The sequence below is a fragment of the Chiloscyllium plagiosum genome, unplaced genomic scaffold, assembly GCF_037043375.1.
Source record: "Chiloscyllium plagiosum isolate Xiang-an unplaced genomic scaffold, Cpla_swu_hap1 HiC_scaffold_18, whole genome shotgun sequence".
Classification (NCBI taxonomy): domain Eukaryota; kingdom Metazoa; phylum Chordata; class Chondrichthyes; order Orectolobiformes; family Hemiscylliidae; genus Chiloscyllium; species Chiloscyllium plagiosum.
This window is the reverse complement of record NW_028270156.1, coordinates 64,326,381-64,345,011: the sequence shown is the minus strand read 5'-3', so window position 1 is coordinate 64,345,011 and position 18,631 is coordinate 64,326,381. Positions and strand designations below refer to the sequence as shown.

The window sequence follows — 18,631 nt, the reverse complement described above, 5'->3', positions numbered from 1 at the left end:
GGAGCTTTACTCTGTGTCTAACCCTGTGGAAGAACATCGAACAATAGAGCACACTACATGCCCTTCGGCCCTCGATGTTGTGCTGACCTACAAAACAGATCTGAAGGCCATCTAACCTACACTATTCTACATCATCCATTTATTTATCCAATTACCATTTAACTGCCCTTAAATTTGGCGAGTTTGCGGTTCCATTCCTGGGAATGTTTAATGGGGGACAGTGTAGAGGAGGCGTTACTCTGTATCTAACCCCGTGCTGTCCCTGTCCTGGGAATGTTTGATGGGGGTCAGTGGTGTGGGTGAACTGAAGCTGAGGGGGAGAAGGAAGCAATTAGTGTGAGGTTAGAGTGTAAGTGTTGTACCTGGGCATGGTGGTGTTTCTCTCTGTGTTATGGTTATTAGTGCTGGATTAAAGCTGATATAACTCACTGCCTGTTCCAGACTCCCTGGGGATTTCGGTTGTGCTCGGAGCATCTGAACAGTAGCGACGCCACGTGCCCTATAAGCCGTGCCCTCATGGTCTCCCTCACTGTGTGTTCTCTCCTGTAGCTGGCTGGTGGTGTGGTGATGGCGGTTGGTATCTGGACCCTGGTTGAGAAGAGTGACTATATCAGCCTGCTGTCCTCCAGTACCTACGCTGCAACTGCGTACATCCTGGTGGTGGCTGGGGTCATCGTCATGCTGACTGGGATCCTCGGCTGCTGTGCAACCTTTAAGGAGAGGAGGAGCCTACTGAGAGTGGTAGAGTAACAAGCTGCACTCTGACCTTTAACCTCACCTTGGCAGTGGCTGTGTGTGTGTCTGTGTGTGTGTCTGTGTGTGTGTGTGTGTATCTGTGTGTGTGTATCTGTGTGTCTGTGTGTGTGTCTGTGTGTGTGTGTGTGTGTCTGTGTGTCTGTGTGTGTGTCTGTGTGTGTGTCTGTGTGTGTGTCTGTGTGTCTGTGTGTGTGTGTATCTGTGTGTGTGTGTGTGTGTGTGTGTGTGTATCTGTGTGTATGTGTATCTGTGTGTGTGAGTGTCTGTGTGAGTGTGTCAGTGTGTGTGAGAGTGTGTCAGTGTGTGTCTGTGTGTGTGAGAATGTGTATCTGTGTGTGTGTGTGAGAGTGTGTGAGTGTGTGTCTGTGTGTGTGAGAATGTGTATCTGTGTGTGTGTGTGAGAGTGTGTGAGTGTGTGTCTGTGTGTGTGAGAATGTGTATCTGTGTGTGTGTGTGAGAGTGTGTGAGTGTGTATGGTGCCTGTGTGTGTGTGGTGCCTGTGTGTGTGTGGTGCCTGTGTGTGTGTGGTGCCTGTGTGTGTGAGTGTGTGTGGTGCCTGTGTGTGTGTGTGTGTGGTGCCTGTGTGTGTGTTGTGTGTGTGGTGCCTGTGTGTGTGTTGTGTGTGTGTGAGAGTTCACTGCCTTGTGCTAACAGGTCTGTCCTAATTTGAAATGCTGTTTGTTCACTGACGAACCTTCCTGGTCAGGTGATCCTTCGGGGCCATTTTATCATAAAATCAGACAAACTAGCAGCAGGAAGATGTGATTCAGCCCCTCATTGCGACTCCCCCATTCCATTCTGAAGTGCTTTCATTCCCACTGACCATTAAGGTCCCTGAGCCCTTGACACCCCATTGATCAGAACACCCACCTCGGTCTCCCCCTCCCCCTCGGTCAGCCTCTCCCCCTCCCCCTCCCGCCTCGGTCAGCCTCTCCCCCTCCCCCTCCCGCCTCGGTCAGCCTCTCCCCCTCCCCCCTCGGTCAGCCTCTCCCCCACCCCCTCGGTCAGCCTCTCCCCCTCCCCTTGGTCAGCCTCTACCCCCTCCCCCTCGGTCAGCCTCTCCCCCTCCCCTTGGTCAGCCTCTCCCCCACCCCCTCGGTCAGCCTCTCCCCCTCCCCTTGGTCAGCCTCTCCCCCCTCCCCTTGGTCAGCCTCTCCCCCCTCCCCCTTGGTCAACCTCTCCCCCCTCCCCTTGGTCAGCCTCTCCCCCCTCCCCCTTGGTCAACCTCTCCCCCTCCCGCCTTGGTCAACCTCTCCCACTCCCCCCTCGGTCAGCCTCTCCCCCTCCCCTTGGTCAGCCTCTCCCCCCTCCCCTTGGTCAACCTCTCCCCCTCCCGCCTTGGTCAACCTCTCCCACTCCCCCCTCGGTCAGCCTCTCCCCCTCCCCCCTCGGTCAGCCTCTCCCCCTCCCCCCTCGGTCAGCCTCTCCCCCTCCCCCCTCGGTCAGCCTCTCTCCCCTCCCCCTTGGTCAACCTCTCTCCCCTCCCCCTCGGTCAGCCTCTCCCCCACCCCCTCAGTCAGCCTCTCCCCCTCCCCCTCGGTCAGCCTCTCCCCCTCCCCCTCGGTCAGCCTCTCCCCCACCCCCTCAGTCAGCCTCTCCCCCACCCCCTCAGTCAGCCTCTCCCCCACCCCCTCGGTCAGCCTCTCCCCCACCCCCTCGCTCAGCCTCTCCCCCTCCCCCTCGGTCAGCCTCTCCCCCACCCCCTCAGTCAGCCTCGCCCCCTCCCCCTCGGTCAGCCTCTCCCCCTCCCCCTCGGTCAGCCTCTCTCCCTCCCCCTCTGTGGTCAGCCTCCCCCCCTCCCCCTCGGTCAGCCTCTCCCCCTCCCCCTCGGTCAGCCTCTCCCCCACCCCCTCGGTCAGCCTCTCCCCCACCCCCTCGGTCAGCCTCTCCCCCACCCCCTCGGTCAGCCTCTCCCCCTCCCCCTCGGTCAGCCTCTCCCCCACCCCCTCGGTCAGCCTCTCCCCCTCCCCCTCGGTCAGCCTCTCCCCCACCCCCTCGGTCAGCCTCTCCCCCTCCCCCTCGGTCAGCCTCTCCCCCTCCCCCTCGGTCAGCCTCTCTCCCTCCCCCTCTGTGGTCAGCCTCCCCCTCGGTCAGCCTCTCCCCCTCCCCCTCGGTCAGCCTCTCCCCCACCCCCTCGGTCAGCCTCTCCCCCACCCCCTCGGTCAGCCTCTCCCCCTCCCCCCTCGGTCAGCCTCCCCCTCCCCCTCCCCCACCCACTTGGTCAGCCTCTCCCCCACCCCCTCAGTCAGCCTCTCCCCCACCCCCTCAGTCAGCCTCTCCCCCACCCCCTCAGTCAGCCTCTCCCCCACCCCCTCGGTCAGCCTCTCCCCCACCCCCTCAGTCAGCCTCTCCCCCTCCCCCCTCGGTCAGCCTCTCCCCCTCCCCCCTCGGTCAGCCTCTCCCCCTCCCCCTCGGTCAGCCTCTTCCCCCCTCCCCCTTGGTCAACCTCTCCCCCTCCCCCACCCACTTGGTCAGCCTCTCCCCCTCCCCCTCGGTCAGCCTCTCCCCCTCCCCCTCGGTCAGCCTCTCCCCCACCCCCTCGGTCAGCCTCTCCCCCACCCCCTCGGTCAGCCTCTCCCCCCTCCCCCTCGGTCAGCCTCTCCACCCTCCCCCTTGGTCAACCTCTCCCCCTCCCCCCTCGGTCAGCCTCTCCCCCTCCCCCCTCGGTCAGCCTCTCCCCCTCCCCCTCGGTCAGCCTCTCCCCCTCCCCCTCGGTCAGCCTCTCCCCCACCCCCTCAGTCAGCCTCTCCCCCACCCCCTCAGTCAGCCTCTCCCCCTCCCCCCTCGGTCAGCCTCTCCCCGTCCCCCCTCGGTCAGCCTCTCCCCCTCCCCCTCGGTCAGCCTCTTCCCCCCTCCCCCTTGATCAACCTCTCCCCCTCCCCCACCCACTTGGTCAGCCTCTCCCCCTCCCCCTCGGTCAGCCTCTCCTCCACCCCCTCGGTCAGCCTCTCCTCCACCCCCTCGGTCAGCCTCTCCCCCTCCCCCTCGGTCAGCCTCTCCCCCTCCCCCTCGGTCAGCCTCTCCCCCACCCCCTCGGTCAGCCTCTCCTCCACCCCCTCGGTCAGCCTCTCCCCCCTCCCCCCTTGGTCAGCCTCTCCCCCTCCCCTTGGTCAGCCTCTCCCCCCTCCCCCTCGGTCAGCCTCTCCACCCTCCCCCTTGGTCAACCTCTCCCCCTCCCCCCTCGGTCAGCCTCTCCCCCTCCCCCCTCGGTCAGCCTCTCCCCCTCCCCCCTCGGTCAGCCTCTCCCCCTCCCCCTCGGTCAGCCTCTCCCCCTCCCCCCTCGGTCAGCCTCTCCCCCTCCCCCTCGGTCAGCCTCTCCCCCTCCCCCCTCGGTCAGCCTCTCCCCCTCCCCTTGGTCAGCCTCTCCCCCCTCCCCCTCGGTCAGCCTCTCCACCCTCCCCCTTGGTCAACCTCTCCCCCTCCCCCACCCACTTGGTCAGCCTCTCCCCCTCCCCCTCGGTCAGCCTCTCCTCCACCCCCTCGGTCAGCCTCTCCTCCACCCCCTCGGTCAGCCTCTCCTCCACCCCCTCGGTCAGCCTCTCCCCCTCCCCCTCGGTCAGCCTCTCCCCCTCCCCCTCGGTCAGCCTCTCCCCCACCCCCTCGGTCAGCCTCTCCTCCACCCCCTCGGTCAGCCTCTCCCCCCTCCCCCCTTGGTCAGCCTCTCCCCCTCCCCTTGGTCAGCCTCTCCCCCCTCCCCCTCGGTCAGCCTCTCCACCCTCCCCCTTGGTCAACCTCTCCCCCTCCCCCCTCGGTCAGCCTCTCCCCCTCCCCCCTCGGTCAGCCTCTCCCCCTCCCCCCTCGGTCAGCCTCTCCCCCTCCCCCTCGGTCAGCCTCTCCCCCTCCCCCCTCGGTCAGCCTCTCCACCCTCCCCCTTGGTCAACCTCTCCCCCTCCCCCCTCGGTCAGCCTCTCCCCCTCCCCCCTCGGTCAGCCTCTCCCCCCTCCCCCTCGGTCAGCCTCTCCACCCTCCCCCTTGGTCAACCTCTCCCCCTCCCCCCTCGGCCAGCCTCTCCCCCTCCCCCTCGGTCAGCCTCTCCCCCTCCCCCCTCGGTCAGCCTCTCCACCCTCCCCCTTGGTCAACCTCTCCCCCTCCCCCCTCGGCCAGCCTCTCCCCCTCCCCCTCGGTCAGCCTCTCCACCCTCCCCCTTGGTCAACCTCTCCCCCTCCCCCCTCGGTCAGCCTCTCCCCCTCCCCCCTCGGTCAGCCTCTCCCCCTCCCCCTCGGTCAGCCTCTCCCCCTCCCCCCTCGGTCAGCCTCTCCCCCTCCCCCCTCGGTCAGCCTCACCCCCTCCCCCTCGGTCAGCCTCTCCACCCTCCCCCTTGGTCAACCTCTCCCCCTCCCCCCTCGGTCAGCCTCTCCCCCTCCCCCCTCGGTCAGCCTCTCCCCCCTCCCCCTCGGTCAGCCTCTCCACCCTCCCCCTTGGTCAACCTCTCCCCCTCCCCCCTCGGCCAGCCTCTCCCCCTCCCCCTCGGTCAGCCTCTCCCCCTCTCCCCGGTCAGCCTCTCCCCCTCCCCCTCTGTGGTCAGCCTCCCCCTCCCCCTCCCCCTCCCCCTCCCTTGGTCAGGCTCTCTCTCCCCCTCCCCCTCACCCCCCTCCCCCCCCCCCCCCCGCCCCCCCCCCCCGGTCAGCCCCCCCACAGTGGGACACAGATCCGAAGATTAAGGTTCCTGAGAGAGGTCATTCCTCCTTGTCTGACATTTATGGGAAAGCTGTTGTTGTGAAACTGTCCCCCACCCAGTTTCTCGATTTCCCCTGTAAGAGATACATCCTCTCAGTGTTCACTCTGTCTCAACCCCCACCCCCCTCACAGCAGCCTGCTGTCATATTGCCTATGGGTACCCCCTCCTTCCATAAAGGGGACAGTACAGCACTGTCGGACAGGTAAACCCAACGCTCCGGTAGACTCTGACCTGTTTGTTTTTAATGAAGGGTCACAAACTGTGGAGATGAGGGGCTGGGATTTGAACACAACTCAGCGTATTGGTGGGTACACAGCGTTACTAACGAGAATTACTGCACACTGAGCTGCAGACTGACTGAGTCAGTGAAACAGCCTGCTACTGCTGCCCTGCTACTGGGTGGAGACCGGATATTAATGACTCCTGCTTTACTCACTGTCTGTTGGATTAGCGACAGTTAACCCATTTCCTCCCACTTCCCGTAGTTCCTTATACTCCAGGGAATTATACAGTACCTGTAATATCAATCACTGAAAACATCATTTCTCAATTACTGTAAACTCTCATCTCTCGAGAAATCTTATTTTCTCAGTCACTGCACCCCATCGATTCACAATTACCTGCAGATTTTCAATTGACACACCCTACTGATTGTCAAATACTGCACGCTGGAGGGTCATGGTTACTATGGCTACGGTATATTGTAGCAGAAAGTGAGGGCTGGCATCAGGAATTCCTGAGGAAGGGCTTATGCCTGAAATGTCGATTCTCCTGCTCCTCAGATGCTGCCTGACCTGCCGTGCTTTCCCAGCACCACACTCTCGACTACAGTAGATTGTAGTTTTATGTTTACTGCACGCTGTAATCGGAGTCTCAGTTGCTGTACAATAGCCTTAGTTACAGTAGATGGTACTTTCTTAGTTATATACTGTCATCTCAGAAAACATTTGGTTGCTGCCCACCAGGTTCTCTGTTACAGGACATTGTAGATTCTCATGTAAATATATTAGTTACTGTACACTGTGATTTCTCTGCAGTTACAGTACATTGTAATTTATTGATGACAGTCCATGAGTTTTTTGACTACCACGAGTACTTGGTAGTTTTGCACTGACTCCAATGTATGAACCATTAGCCTGGGGACGAGGTGACAGAAATTGTCAGTGTTTGCTGTCTGCCTGACAGTAACCTGTTTGTACAGCAGCCTGACCCCACGTGGGATGTCACTGACTGACTGACTGTGCGGTTATCTCTCCCTGCTCGGTGGTAGCTCCCCCTTCCCCACCAGCTCCCAGCGTTTCCCAACCAGCTCGGGCTGAGGAAGCAGGCTGAGACATCTCACACTAACAGTGCAGGGAGAAGGTAGGAGACCGCAGGATTCCCAGTGACAGGAAGCACCCCCCCCCCCCCCGCAGTTTGGTGGTATGGTCCCGGCTGAATTTTAGATTAGATTACAGTGTGGAAACAGGCCCTTCGGCCCAACAAGTCCACACCGACCCACCAAAGCGAAACCCACCCATACCCCTACATTTACCCCTTACCTAACACTACGGGCAATTTAGCATGGCCAATTCACCTGACCTGCACATCTTTGGACTGTGGGAGAAAACCGGAGCACCCGGAGGAAACCCACGCAGACACGGGGAGAACGTGCAAACTCCACACAGTCAGTCGCCTGAGGCGGGAATTGAACCCAGGTCTCTGGTGCTGTGAGGCAGCAGTGCTAACCACTGTGCCACCGTGCCGCCCACCAATGAACAGATCCAATCTCCGATAGGAAACTGGCTGGATGGATCAGATTGTGTTGTGTTTTTGTTGAAACGAACCGGTCTCCCGTTGGAAGTTCAGTGCACGATGAGATGAAATCAGAAGTTTATTCACAATGGAAGTGAAGGTAAAATAGGATAAACCATCACTTGGAGGACGGATTCATGGTAAAAATATAATCCCGTCACTCCTAAAACGCTCCTTTATCAATGGAAAGGAAAAGCAGCAGCTTCTGGAAAGTACCCGCAAGCTCACCTTTGGATAATCCCCACAAGCAGCACTCCTACAGGACACTCCCCCTGTCCCCAACATTGCAGTGGGTTACGTCAGTGGGAGGCTGGAATAGTACGGGGGGGGTCAACACTTTGGACTGAAACCCTTTATCTGGACTGGGGAGGAGGAGGGAGCCCAGAAGTGTATAGAGGGAGAGGGGTGGGCTGGTAATGCAGGTAGGAGGGGCTATTGTGATTGGTCAGTGAGAGGGGTGGAGTGTTTAGGTGAGTAGGAATATAGGCAGATAAGGTCAGGTCAGGGAGGCGAGGGGGAGGGTGGTGCTGGACGTGGGATAGGGCTGGGGGTGGAGAAAGTTTGAAGCTGGTGAAATCAATATTGATGCCATTGTGCTGTAAGCTCCCCAGTTGAAATATCAGGTGTTATTCCATCAGTTTATGTATGGATAATGGAGAAGGCCAAAGATGGACATGTCACTGGGAGTGGGAGGGGCAATTAAAATGGATGGCAACTGGAAAGTCGGGTTGGTTGATGCATGCAGAGCACAGATGCTCCGCGAACCAGTCCACGAGCCTGCATTCGGTTTCCCTGATATAGAGGAGACTGCATCAGGAGAAATAAATGCTGTGCTTTTCCAGCTTCACATCTATTGACTCTGACTTCCAGCAGATGCAGTCCTTGCTGTCTCCAAGTCACTGCAGTACATTAAGTTATTCATGACTTCAATTCATAGATTGAGATTGTGGACAGCTTCCTCTGAGCTTTGCGTAACCTCTTCAGGGTTTAATCCCAACACTACTGGCCTGGTACTAACCCTTCACTCGAAGGTAGGCTAGTTTCAATATGCCCTTCCCTTCTCAGAACCATTGGCCAGTGTAGCCACCTTCTTGAGAATTCATCAGACAGCTCAAAACTCAAAGTAAGACAACAAAACCTCTATAAGCGATGGGCATTTCCCTAAGACTTAAAAAAATGCTTCAGATATTCTAAGCTTGGCCCTAAAAACCAAAAATACACATGAGAAATAACTAATTAAACCCTAGGCCGCAATAACTGCTTTAAGAGAAATCACTATGCCTACGGAAAAACTTGCAACTGATTTACTAAAATCAAATAAGCCCAAAATAAAACAGATCTATCACAAAGCTGAAAGCAAGAGCTCAAGAGGCTGGGATTGTGTTCAGGGCCTGTGTCTGTTACAGGAGACTGGGATTGTGTTCAGGGCCTGTGTCTGTTACAGGAGACTGGGATTGTGCTCAGGGCCTGTATCCGTTACAGGAGACTGGGATTGTGTTCAGGGCCTGTGTCTGTTACAGGAGACTGGGATTGTGTTTAGGGCCTGTGTCTGTTACAGGAAACTGGGATTGTGCTCAGGGCCTGTGTCTGTTACAGGAGACTGGGATTGTGCTCAGGGCCTGTATCCGTTACAGGAGACTGGGATTGTGTTCAGGGCCTGTGTCTGTTACAGGAGACTGGAATTGTGTTCAGGGCCTGTGTCTGTTACAGGAGACTGGGATTGTGTTCAGGGCCTGTGTCTGTTACAGGAGACTGGGATTGTGTTCAGGGCTTGTGTCTGTTACAGGAGACTGGGATTGTGTTCAGGGCCTGTAACTGTTACAGGAGACTGGGATTGTGTTCAGGGCCTGTGTCTGTTACAGGAGACTGGGATTGTGTTCAGGGCCTGTGTCCGTTACAGGAGACTGGGATTGTGCTCAGGGCCTGTATCCGTAACAGGAGACTGGGATTGTGCTCAGGGCCTGTATCCGTTACAGGAGACTGGGATTGTGCTCAGGGCCTGTGTCTGTTACAGGAGACTGGGATTGTGTTCAGGGCCTGTGTCTGTTACAGGAGACTGGGATTGTGCTCAGGGCTTGTGTCTGTTACAGGAGACTGGGATTGTGTTCAGGGCCTGTGTCTGTTACAGGAGACTGGGATTGTGTTCAGGGCCTGTGTCTGTTACAGGAGACTGGGATTGTGTTCAGGGCCTGTGTCTGTTACAGGAGACTGGGATTGTGTTCAGGGCCTGTGTCTGTTACAGGAGACTGGGATTGTGTTCAGGGCCTGTGTCTGTTACAGGAGACTGGGATTGTGTTCAGGGCCTGTGTCTGTTACAGGAGACTGGGATTGTGTTCAGGGCCTGTGTCTGTTACAGGAGACTGGGATTGTGTTCAGGGCCTGTGTCTGTTACAGGAGACTGGGATTGTGTTCAGGGCTTGTGTCTGTTACAGGAGACTGGGATTGTGTTCAGGGCCTGTAACTGTTACAGGAGACTGGGATTGTGTTCAGGGCCTGTGTCTGTTACAGGAGACTGGGATTGTGTTCAGGGCCTGTGTCCGTTACAGGAGACTGGGATTGTGCTCAGGGCCTGTATCCGATACAGGAGACTGGGATTGTGCTCAGGGCCTGTATCCGTTACAGGAGACTGGGATTGTGCTCAGGGCCTGTGTCTGTTACAGGAGACTGGGATTGTGTTCAGGGCCTGTGTCTGTTACAGGAGACTGGGATTGTGCTCAGGGCCTGTGTCTGTTACAGGAGACTGGGATTGTGTTCAGGGCCTGTGTCTGTTACAGGAAACTGGGATTGTGTTCAGGGCCTGTGTCTGTTACAGGAGACTGGGATTGTGTTCAGGGCCTGTGTCTGTTACAGGAGACTGGGATTGTGTTTAGGGCCTGTGTCCGTTACAGGAGTCTGGGATTGTGCTCAGGGCCTGTATCTGTTACAGGAGACTGGGATTATGCTCAGGGCCTGTGTCTGTTCCAGGAGACTGGGATTGTGTTCAGGGCCTGTGTCTGTTACAGGAGACTGGGATTGTGCTCAGGGCCTGTGTCTGTTACAGGAGACTGGGATTGTGCTCAGGGCCTGTATCTGTTACAGGAGACTGGGATTGTGCTCAGGGCCTGTATCCGTTACAGGAGACTGGGATTGTGCTCAGGGCCTGTGTCTGTTCCAGGAGACTGGGATTGTGTTCAGGGCCTGTGTCTGTTACAGGAGACTGGGATTGTGCTCAGGGCCTGTGTCTGTTACAGGAGACTGGGATTGTGCTCAGGGCCTGTATCTGTTACAGGAGACTGGGATTGTGCTCAGGGCCTGTATCCGTTACAGGAGACTGGGATTGTGCTCAGGGCCTGTGTCCGTTACAGGAGTCTGGGATTGTGCTCAGGGCCTGTGTCTGTTACAGGAAACTGGGATTGTGTTTAGGGCTTGTGTCTGTTACAGGAGTCTGGGATTATGTTCAGGGCCTGTAACTGTTACAGGAGACTGGGATTGTGTTTAGGGCCTGTAACTGTTACAGGAGACTGGGATTGTGCTCAGGGCCTGTGTCTGTTACAGGAAACTGGGATTGTGCTCAGGGCCTGTGTCTGTTACAGGAAACTGGGATTGTGCTCAGGGCCTGTGTCTGTTACAGGAAACTGGGATTGTGTTTAGGGCCTGTAACTGTTACAGGAGACTGGGATTGTGTTTAGGGCCTGTGTCTGTCACAGGAGACTGGGATTGTGCTCAGGGCCTGTGTCTGTTACAGGAAACTGGGATTGTGTTTAGGGCCTGTAACTGTTACAGGAGACTGGGATTGTGTTTAGGGCCTGTGTCTGTCACAGGAGACTGGGATTGTGCTCAGGGCCTGTGTCTGTTACAGGAAACTGGGATTGTGTTTAGGGCCTGTAACTGTTACAGGAGACTGGGATTGTGCTCAGGGCCTGTGTCTGTTACAGGAAACTGGGATTGTGTTTAGGGCTTGTGTCTGTTACAGGAGACTGGGATTGTGTTTAGGGCCTGTGTCTGTTACAGGAGACTGGGATTGTGCTCAGGGCTTGTGTCTGTTACAGGAAACTGGGATTGTGTTCAGGGCCTGTGTCTGTTACAGGAGACTGGGATTGTGTTTAGGGCCTGTGTCTGTTACAGGAGACTGGGCTTGTGCTCAGGGCTTGTGTCTGTTACAGGAGACTGGGATTGTGTTCAGGGCCTGTGTCTGTTACAGGAGACTGGGATTGTGTTTAGGGCTTGTGTCTGTTACAGGAGACTGGGATTGTGTTTAGGGCCTGTAACTGTTACAGGAGACTGGGATTGTGTTCAGGGCCTGTGTCTGTTACAGGAAACTGGGATTGTGTTTAGGGCTTGTGTCTGTTACAGGAGACTGGGATTGTGTTCAGGGCCTGTGTCCGTTACAGGAGACTGGGATTGTGTTTAGGGCCTGTGTCTGTTACAGGAAACTGGGATTGTGTTTAGGGCCTGTAACTGTTACAGGAGACTGGGATTGTGCTCAGGGCCTGTGTCTGTTACAGGAGACTGGGATTGTGCTCAGGGCCTGTAATTGTTACAGGAGACTGGGATTGTGTTCAGGGCCTGTGTCTGTTACAGGAGACTGGGATTGTGTTTAGGGCCTGTGTCTGTTACAGGAAACTGGGATTGTGCTCAGGGCCTTTAACTGTTACAGGAGACTGGGATTGTGTTTAGGGCCTGTGTCTGTCACAGGAGACTGGGATTGTGCTCAGGGCCTGTGTCTGTTACAGGAAACTGGGATTGTGCTCAGGGCCTGTAACTGTTACAGGAGACTGGGATTGTGTTTAGGGCCTGTGTCTGTCACAGGAGACTGGGATTGTGCTCAGGGCCTGTGTCTGTGACAGGAAACTGGGATTGTGTTTAGGGCCTGTAACTGTTACAGGAGACTGGGATTGTGCTCAGGGCCTGTGTCTGTTACAGGAGACTGGGATTGTGCTCAGGGCTTCTGTCTGTTACAGGAGACTTGGATTGTGTTCAGGGCCTGTGTCTGTTACAGGAGACTGGGATTGTGTTTAGGGCTTGTGTCTGTTACAGGAGACTGGGATTGTGTTTAGGGCCTGTAACTGTTACAGGAAACTGGGGTTGTGTTTAGGGCCTGTAACTGTTACAGGAGACTGGGATTGTGCTCAGGGCCTGTAACTGTTACAGGAAACTGGGATTGTGTTTAGGGCCTGTAACTGTTACAGGAGACTGGGATTATGTTCAGGGCCTGTGTCTGTTACAGGAAACTGGGATTGTGTTTAGGGCTTGTGTCTGTTACAGGAGACTGGGATTGTGTTCAGGGCCTGTGTCCGTTACAGGAGACTGGGATTGTGTTTAGGGCCTGTGTCTGTTACAGGAAACTGGGATTGTGTTTAGGGCCTGTAACTGTTACAGGAGACTGGGATTGTGCTCAGGGCCTGTGTCTGTTACAGGAGACTGGGATTGTGCTCAGGGCCTGTAACTGTTACAGGAGACTGGGATTGTGTTCAGGGCCTGTGTCTGTTACAGGAGACTGGGATTGTGTTTAGGGCCTGTGTCTGTTACAGGAAACTGGGATTGTGCTCAGGGCCTGTAACTGTTACAGGAGACTGGGATTGTGTTTAGGGCCTGTGTCTGTTACGGGAAACTGGGATTGTGTTTAGGGCCTGTAACTGTTACAGGAGACTGGGATTGTGCTCAGGGCCTGTGTCTGTCACAGGAAACTGGGATTGTGCTCAGGGCCTGTGTCTGTCACAGGAAACTGGGATTGTGCTCAGGGCCTGTGTCTGTTGCAGGAAACTGGGATTGTGCTCAGGGCCTGTGTCTGTTACAGGAAACTGGGATTGTGCTCAGGGCCTGTGTCTGTTACAGGAAACTGGGATTGTGCTCAGGGCCTGTGTCTGTTACAGGAAACTGGGATTGTGTTTAGGGCTTGTGTCTGTTACAGGAGACTGGGATTGTGTTTAGGGCCTGTGTCTGTTGCAGGAGACTGGGATTGTGCTCAGGTCTTGTGTCTGTTACAGGAAACTGGGATTGTGTTCAGGGCCTGTGTCTGTTACAGGAGACTGGGATTGTGTTTAGGGCCTGTGTCTGTTACAGGAGACTGGGCTTGTGCTCAGGGCTTGTGTCTGTTACAGGAGACTGGGATTGTGTTCAGGGCCTGTGTCTGTTACAGGAGACTGGGATTGTGTTTAGGGCTTGTGTCTGTTACAGGAGACTGGGATTGTGTTTAGGGCCTGTAACTGTTACAGGAGACTGGGATTGTGTTCAGGGCCTGTGTCTGTTACAGGAGACTGGGATTGTGTTTAGGGCTTGTGTCTGTTACAGGAGACTGGGATTGTGTTCAGGGCCTGTGTCTGTTACAGGAGACTGGGATTGTGTTTAGGGCCTGTGTCTGTTACAGGAAACTGGGATTGTGTTTAGGGCCTGTAACTGTTACAGGAGACTGGGATTGTGCTCAGGGCCTGTGTCTGTTACAGGAGACTGGGATTGTGCTCAGGGCCTGTAATTGTTACAGGAGACTGGGATTGTGTTCAGGGCCTGTGTCTGTTACAGGAGACTGGGATTGTGTTTAGGGCCTGTGTCTGTTACAGGAAACTGGGATTGTGCTCAGGGCCTGTAACTGTTACAGGAGACTGGGATTGTGTTTAGGGCCTGTGTCTGTCACAGGAGACTGGGATTGTGCTCAGGGCCTGTGTCTGTTACAGGAAACTGGGATTGTGCTCAGGGCCTGTAACTGTTACAGGAGACTGGGATTGTGTTTAGGGCCTGTGTCTGTCACAGGAGACTGGGATTGTGCTCAGGGCCTGTGTCTGTTACAGGAAACTGGGATTGTGTTTAGGGCCTGTAACTGTTACAGGAGACTGGGATTGTGCTCAGGGCCTGTGTCTGTTACAGGAGACTGGGATTGTGCTCAGGGCTTCTGTCTGTTACAGGAGACTTGGATTGTGTTCAGGGCCTGTGTCTGTTACAGGAGACTGGGATTGTGTTTAGGGCTTGTGTCTGTTACAGGAGACTGGGATTGTGTTTAGGCCCTGTAACTGTTACAGGAAACTGGGGTTGTGTTTAGGGCCTGTAACTGTTACAGGAGACTGGGATTGTGCTCAGGGCCTGTAACTGTTACAGGAAACTGGGATTGTGTTTAGGGCCTGTAACTGTTACAGGAGACTGGGATTATGTTCAGGGCCTGTGTCTGTTACAGGAAACTGGGATTGTGTTTAGGGCTTGTGTCTGTTACAGGAGACTGGGATTGTGTTCAGGGCCTGTGTCCGTTACAGGAGACTGGGATTGTGTTTAGGGCCTGTGTCTGTTACAGGAAACTGGGATTGTGTTTAGGGCCTGTAACTGTTACAGGAGACTGGGATTGTGCTCAGGGCCTGTGTCTGTTACAGGAGACTGGGATTGTGCTCAGGGCCTGTAACTGTTACAGGAGACTGGGATTGTGTTCAGGGCCTGTGTCTGTTACAGGAGACTGGGATTGTGTTTAGGGCCTGTGTCTGTTACAGGAAACTGGGATTGTGCTCAGGGCCTGTAACTGTTACAGGAGACTGGGATTGTGTTTAGGGCCTGTGTCTGTTACGGGAAACTGGGATTGTGTTTAGGGCCTGTAACTGTTACAGGAGACTGGGATTGTGCTCAGGGCCTGTGTCTGTCACAGGAAACTGGGATTGTGCTCAGGGCCTGTGTCTGTTACAGGAAACTGGGATTGTGCTCAGGGCCTGTGTCTGTTACAGGAAACTGGGATTGTGCTCAGGGCCTGTGTCTGTTACAGGAAACTGGGATTGTGCTCAGGGCCTGTGTCTGTCACAGGAAACTGGGATTGTGCTCAGGGCCTGTGTCTGTTACAGGAAACTGGGATTGTGTTTAGGGCCTGTGTCTGTTACAGGAAACTGGGATTGTGCTCAGGGCCTGTGTCTGTTACAGGAAACTGGGATTGTGCTCAGGGCCTGTGTCTGTTACAGGAAACTGGGATTGTGTTTAGGGCCTGTAACTGTTACAGGAGACTGGGATTGTGTTCAGGGCCTGTGTCTGTTACGGGAAACTGGGATTGTGTTTAGGGCCTGTAACTGTTACAGGAGACTGGGATTGTGCTCAGGGCCTGTGTCTGTTACAGGAAACTGGGATTGTGCCCAGGGCCTGTGTCTGTTACAGGAAACTGGGATTGTGCTCAGGGCCTGTGTCTGTTACAGGAAACTGGGATTGTGCTCAGGGCCTGTGTCTGTTACAGGAAACTGGGATTGTGCTCAGGGCCTGTGTCTGTTACAGGAAACTGGGATTGTGCTCAGGGCCTGTGTCTGTTACAGGAAACTGGGATTGTGCTCAGGGCCTGTAACTGTTACAGGAGACTGGGATTGTGCTCAGGGCCTGTGTCTGTTACAGGAGTCTGGGATTGTGCTCAGGGCCTGTATCTGTTACAGGAGACTGGGATTGTGCTCAGGGCCTGTATCCGTTACAGGAGACTGGGATTATGTTCAGGGCCTGTAACTGTTACAGGAGACTGGGATTGTGTTTAGGGCCTGTAACTGTTACAGGAGACTGGGATTGTGCTCAGGGCCTGTGTCTGTTACAGGAAACTGGGATTGTGCTCAGGGCCTGTGTCTGTTACAGGAAACTGGGATTGTGCTCAGGGCCTGTGTCTGTTACAGGAGACTGGGATTGTGTTCAGGGCCTGTAACTGTTACAGGAGACTGGGATTGTGCTCAGGGCCTGTGTCTGTTACAGGAGACTGGGATTGTGCTCAGGGCCTGTATCCGTTACAGGAGACTGGGATTATGTTCAGGGCCTGTAACTGTTACAGGAGACTGGGATTGTGTTTAGGGCCTGTAACTGTTACAGGAGACTGGGATTGTGCTCAGGGCCTGTGTCTGTTACAGGAAACTGGGATTGTGCTCAGGGCCTGTGTCTGTTACAGGAAACTGGGATTGTGCTCAGGGCCTGTGTCTGTTACAGGAAACTGGGATTGTGTTTAGGGCCTGTAACTGTTACAGGAGACTGGGATTGTGTTTAGGGCCTGTGTCTGTCACAGGAGACTGGGATTGTGCTCAGGGCCTGTGTCTGTTACAGGAAACTGGGATTGTGTTTAGGGCCTGTAACTGTTACAGGAGACTGGGATTGTGCTCAGGGCCTGTGTCTGTTACAGGAAACTTGGATTGTGTTTAGGGCTTGTGTCTGTTACAGGAGACTGGGATTGTGTTTAGGGCCTGTGTCTGTTACAGGAGACTGGGATTGTGCTCAGGGCTTGTGTCTGTTACAGGAAACTGGGATTGTGTTCAGGGCCTGTGTCTGTTACAGGAGACTGGGATTGTGTTTAGGGCCTGTGTCTGTTACAGGAGACTGGGCTTGTGCTCAGGGCTTGTGTCTGTTACAGGAGACTGGGATTGTGTTCAGGGCCTGTGTCTGTTACAGGAGACTGGGATTGTGTTTAGGGCTTGTGTCTGTTACAGGAGACTGGGATTGTGTTTAGGGCCTGTAACTGTTACAGAAAACTGGGATTGTGTTTAGGGCCTGTAACTGTTACAGGAGACTGGGATTGTGCTCAGGGCCTGTAAATGTTACAGGAAACTGGGATTGTGTTTAGGGCCTGTAACTGTTACAGGAGACTGGGATTGTGTTCAGGGCCTGTGTCTGTTACAGGAAACTGGGATTGTGTTTAGGGCTTGTGTCTGTTACAGGAGACTGGGATTGTGTTCAGGGCCTGTGTCCGTTACAGGAGACTGGGATTGTGTTTAGGGCCGGTGTCTGTTACAGGAAACTGGGATTGTGTTTAGGGCCTGTAACTGTTACAGGAGACTGGGATTGTGCTCAGGGCCTGTGTCTGTTACAGGAGACTGGGATTGTGCTCAGGGCCTGTAATTGTTACAGGAGACTGGGATTGTGTTCAGGGCCTGTGTCTGTTACAGGAGACTGGGATTGTGTTTAGGGCCTGTGTCTGTTACAGGAAACTGAGATTGTGCTCAGGGCCTGTAACTGTTACAGGAGACTGGGATTCTGTTTAGGGCCTGTGTCTGTCACAGGAGACTGGGATTGTGCTCAGGGCCTGTGTCTGTTACAGGAAACTGGGATTGTGTTTAGGGCCTGTAACTGTTACAGGAGACTGGGATTGTGTTTAGGGCCTGTGTCTGTCACAGGAGACTGGGATTGTGGTCAGGGCCTGTGTCTGTTACAGGAAACTGGGATTGTGTTTAGGGCCTGTAACTGTTACAGGAGACTGGGATTGTGCTCAGGGCCTGTGTCTGTTACAGGAAACTTGGATTGTGTTTAGGGCTTGTGTCTGTTACAGGAGACTGGGATTGTGTTTAGGGCCTGTGTCTGTTACAGGAGACTGGGATTGTGCTCAGGGCTTGTGTCTGTTACAGGAAACTGGGATTGTGTTCAGGGCCTGTGTCTGTTACAGGAGACTGGGATTGTGTTTAGGGCCTGTGTCTGTTACAGGAGACTGGGCTTGTGCTCAGGGCTTGTGTCTGTTACAGGAGACTGGGATTGTGTTCAGGGCCTGTGTCTGTTACAGGAGACTGGGATTGTGTTTAGGGCTTGTGTCTGTTACAGGAGACTGGGATTGTGTTTAGGGCCTGTAACTGTTACAGAAAACTGGGATTGTGTTTAGGGCCTGTAACTGTTACAGGAGACTGGGATTGTGCTCAGGGCCTGTAAATGTTACAGGAAACTGGGATTGTGTTTAGGGCCTGTAACTGTTACAGGAGACTGGGATTGTGTTCAGGGCCTGTGTCTGTTACAGGAAACTGGGATTGTGTTTAGGGCTTGTGTCTGTTACAGGAGACTGGGATTGTGTTCAGGGCCTGTGTCCGTTACAGGAGACTGGGATTGTGTTTAGGGCCGGTGTCTGTTACAGGAAACTGGGATTGTGTTTAGGGCCTGTAACTGTTACAGGAGACTGGGATTGTGCTCAGGGCCTGTGTCTGTTACAGGAGACTGGGATTGTGCTCAGGGCCTGTAATTGTTACAGGAGACTGGGATTGTGTTCAGGGCCTGTGTCTGTTACAGGAGACTGGGATTGTGTTTAGGGCCTGTGTCTGTTACAGGAAACTGGGATTGTGCTCAGGGCCTGTAACTGTTACAGGAGACTGGGATTCTGTTTAGGGCCTGTGTCTGTCACAGGAGACTGGGATTGTGCTCAGGGCCTGTGTCTGTTACAGGAAACTGGGATTGTGCTCTGGGCCTGTAACTGTTACAGGAGACTGGGATTGTGTTTAGGGCCTGTGTCTGTCACAGGAGACTGGGATTGTGCTCAGGGCCTGTGTCTGTTACAGGAAACTGGGATTGTGTTTAGGGCCTGTAACTGTTACAGGAGACTGGGATTGTGCTCAGGGCCTGTGTCTGTTACAGGAAACTGGGATTGTGTTTAGGGCTTGTGTCTGTTACAGGAGACTGGGATTGTGTTTAGGGCCTGTGTCTGTTACAGGAGACTGGGATTGTGCTCAGGGCTTGTGTCTGTTACAGGAA

The 18,631-nt window shown here is 54.9% G+C and overlaps 1 protein-coding gene across 3 annotated transcripts in view; it reads left to right on the top strand.

Annotated features, from left to right (window-relative positions):
* LOC122558119 (CD151 antigen) overlaps positions 1-18,631 on the top strand; it is a 52,307-nt gene that overhangs the window by 13,225 nt on the left and 20,451 nt on the right. For all 3 annotated transcript variants that reach the window (XM_087996741.1, XM_087996739.1, XM_087996742.1), the window contains exon 3: positions 550-741. In XM_087996741.1, coding sequence (XP_087852867.1) covers positions 550-741 — 192 coding nt within the window. The remainder of the gene's footprint in view (positions 1-549; positions 742-18,631) is intronic.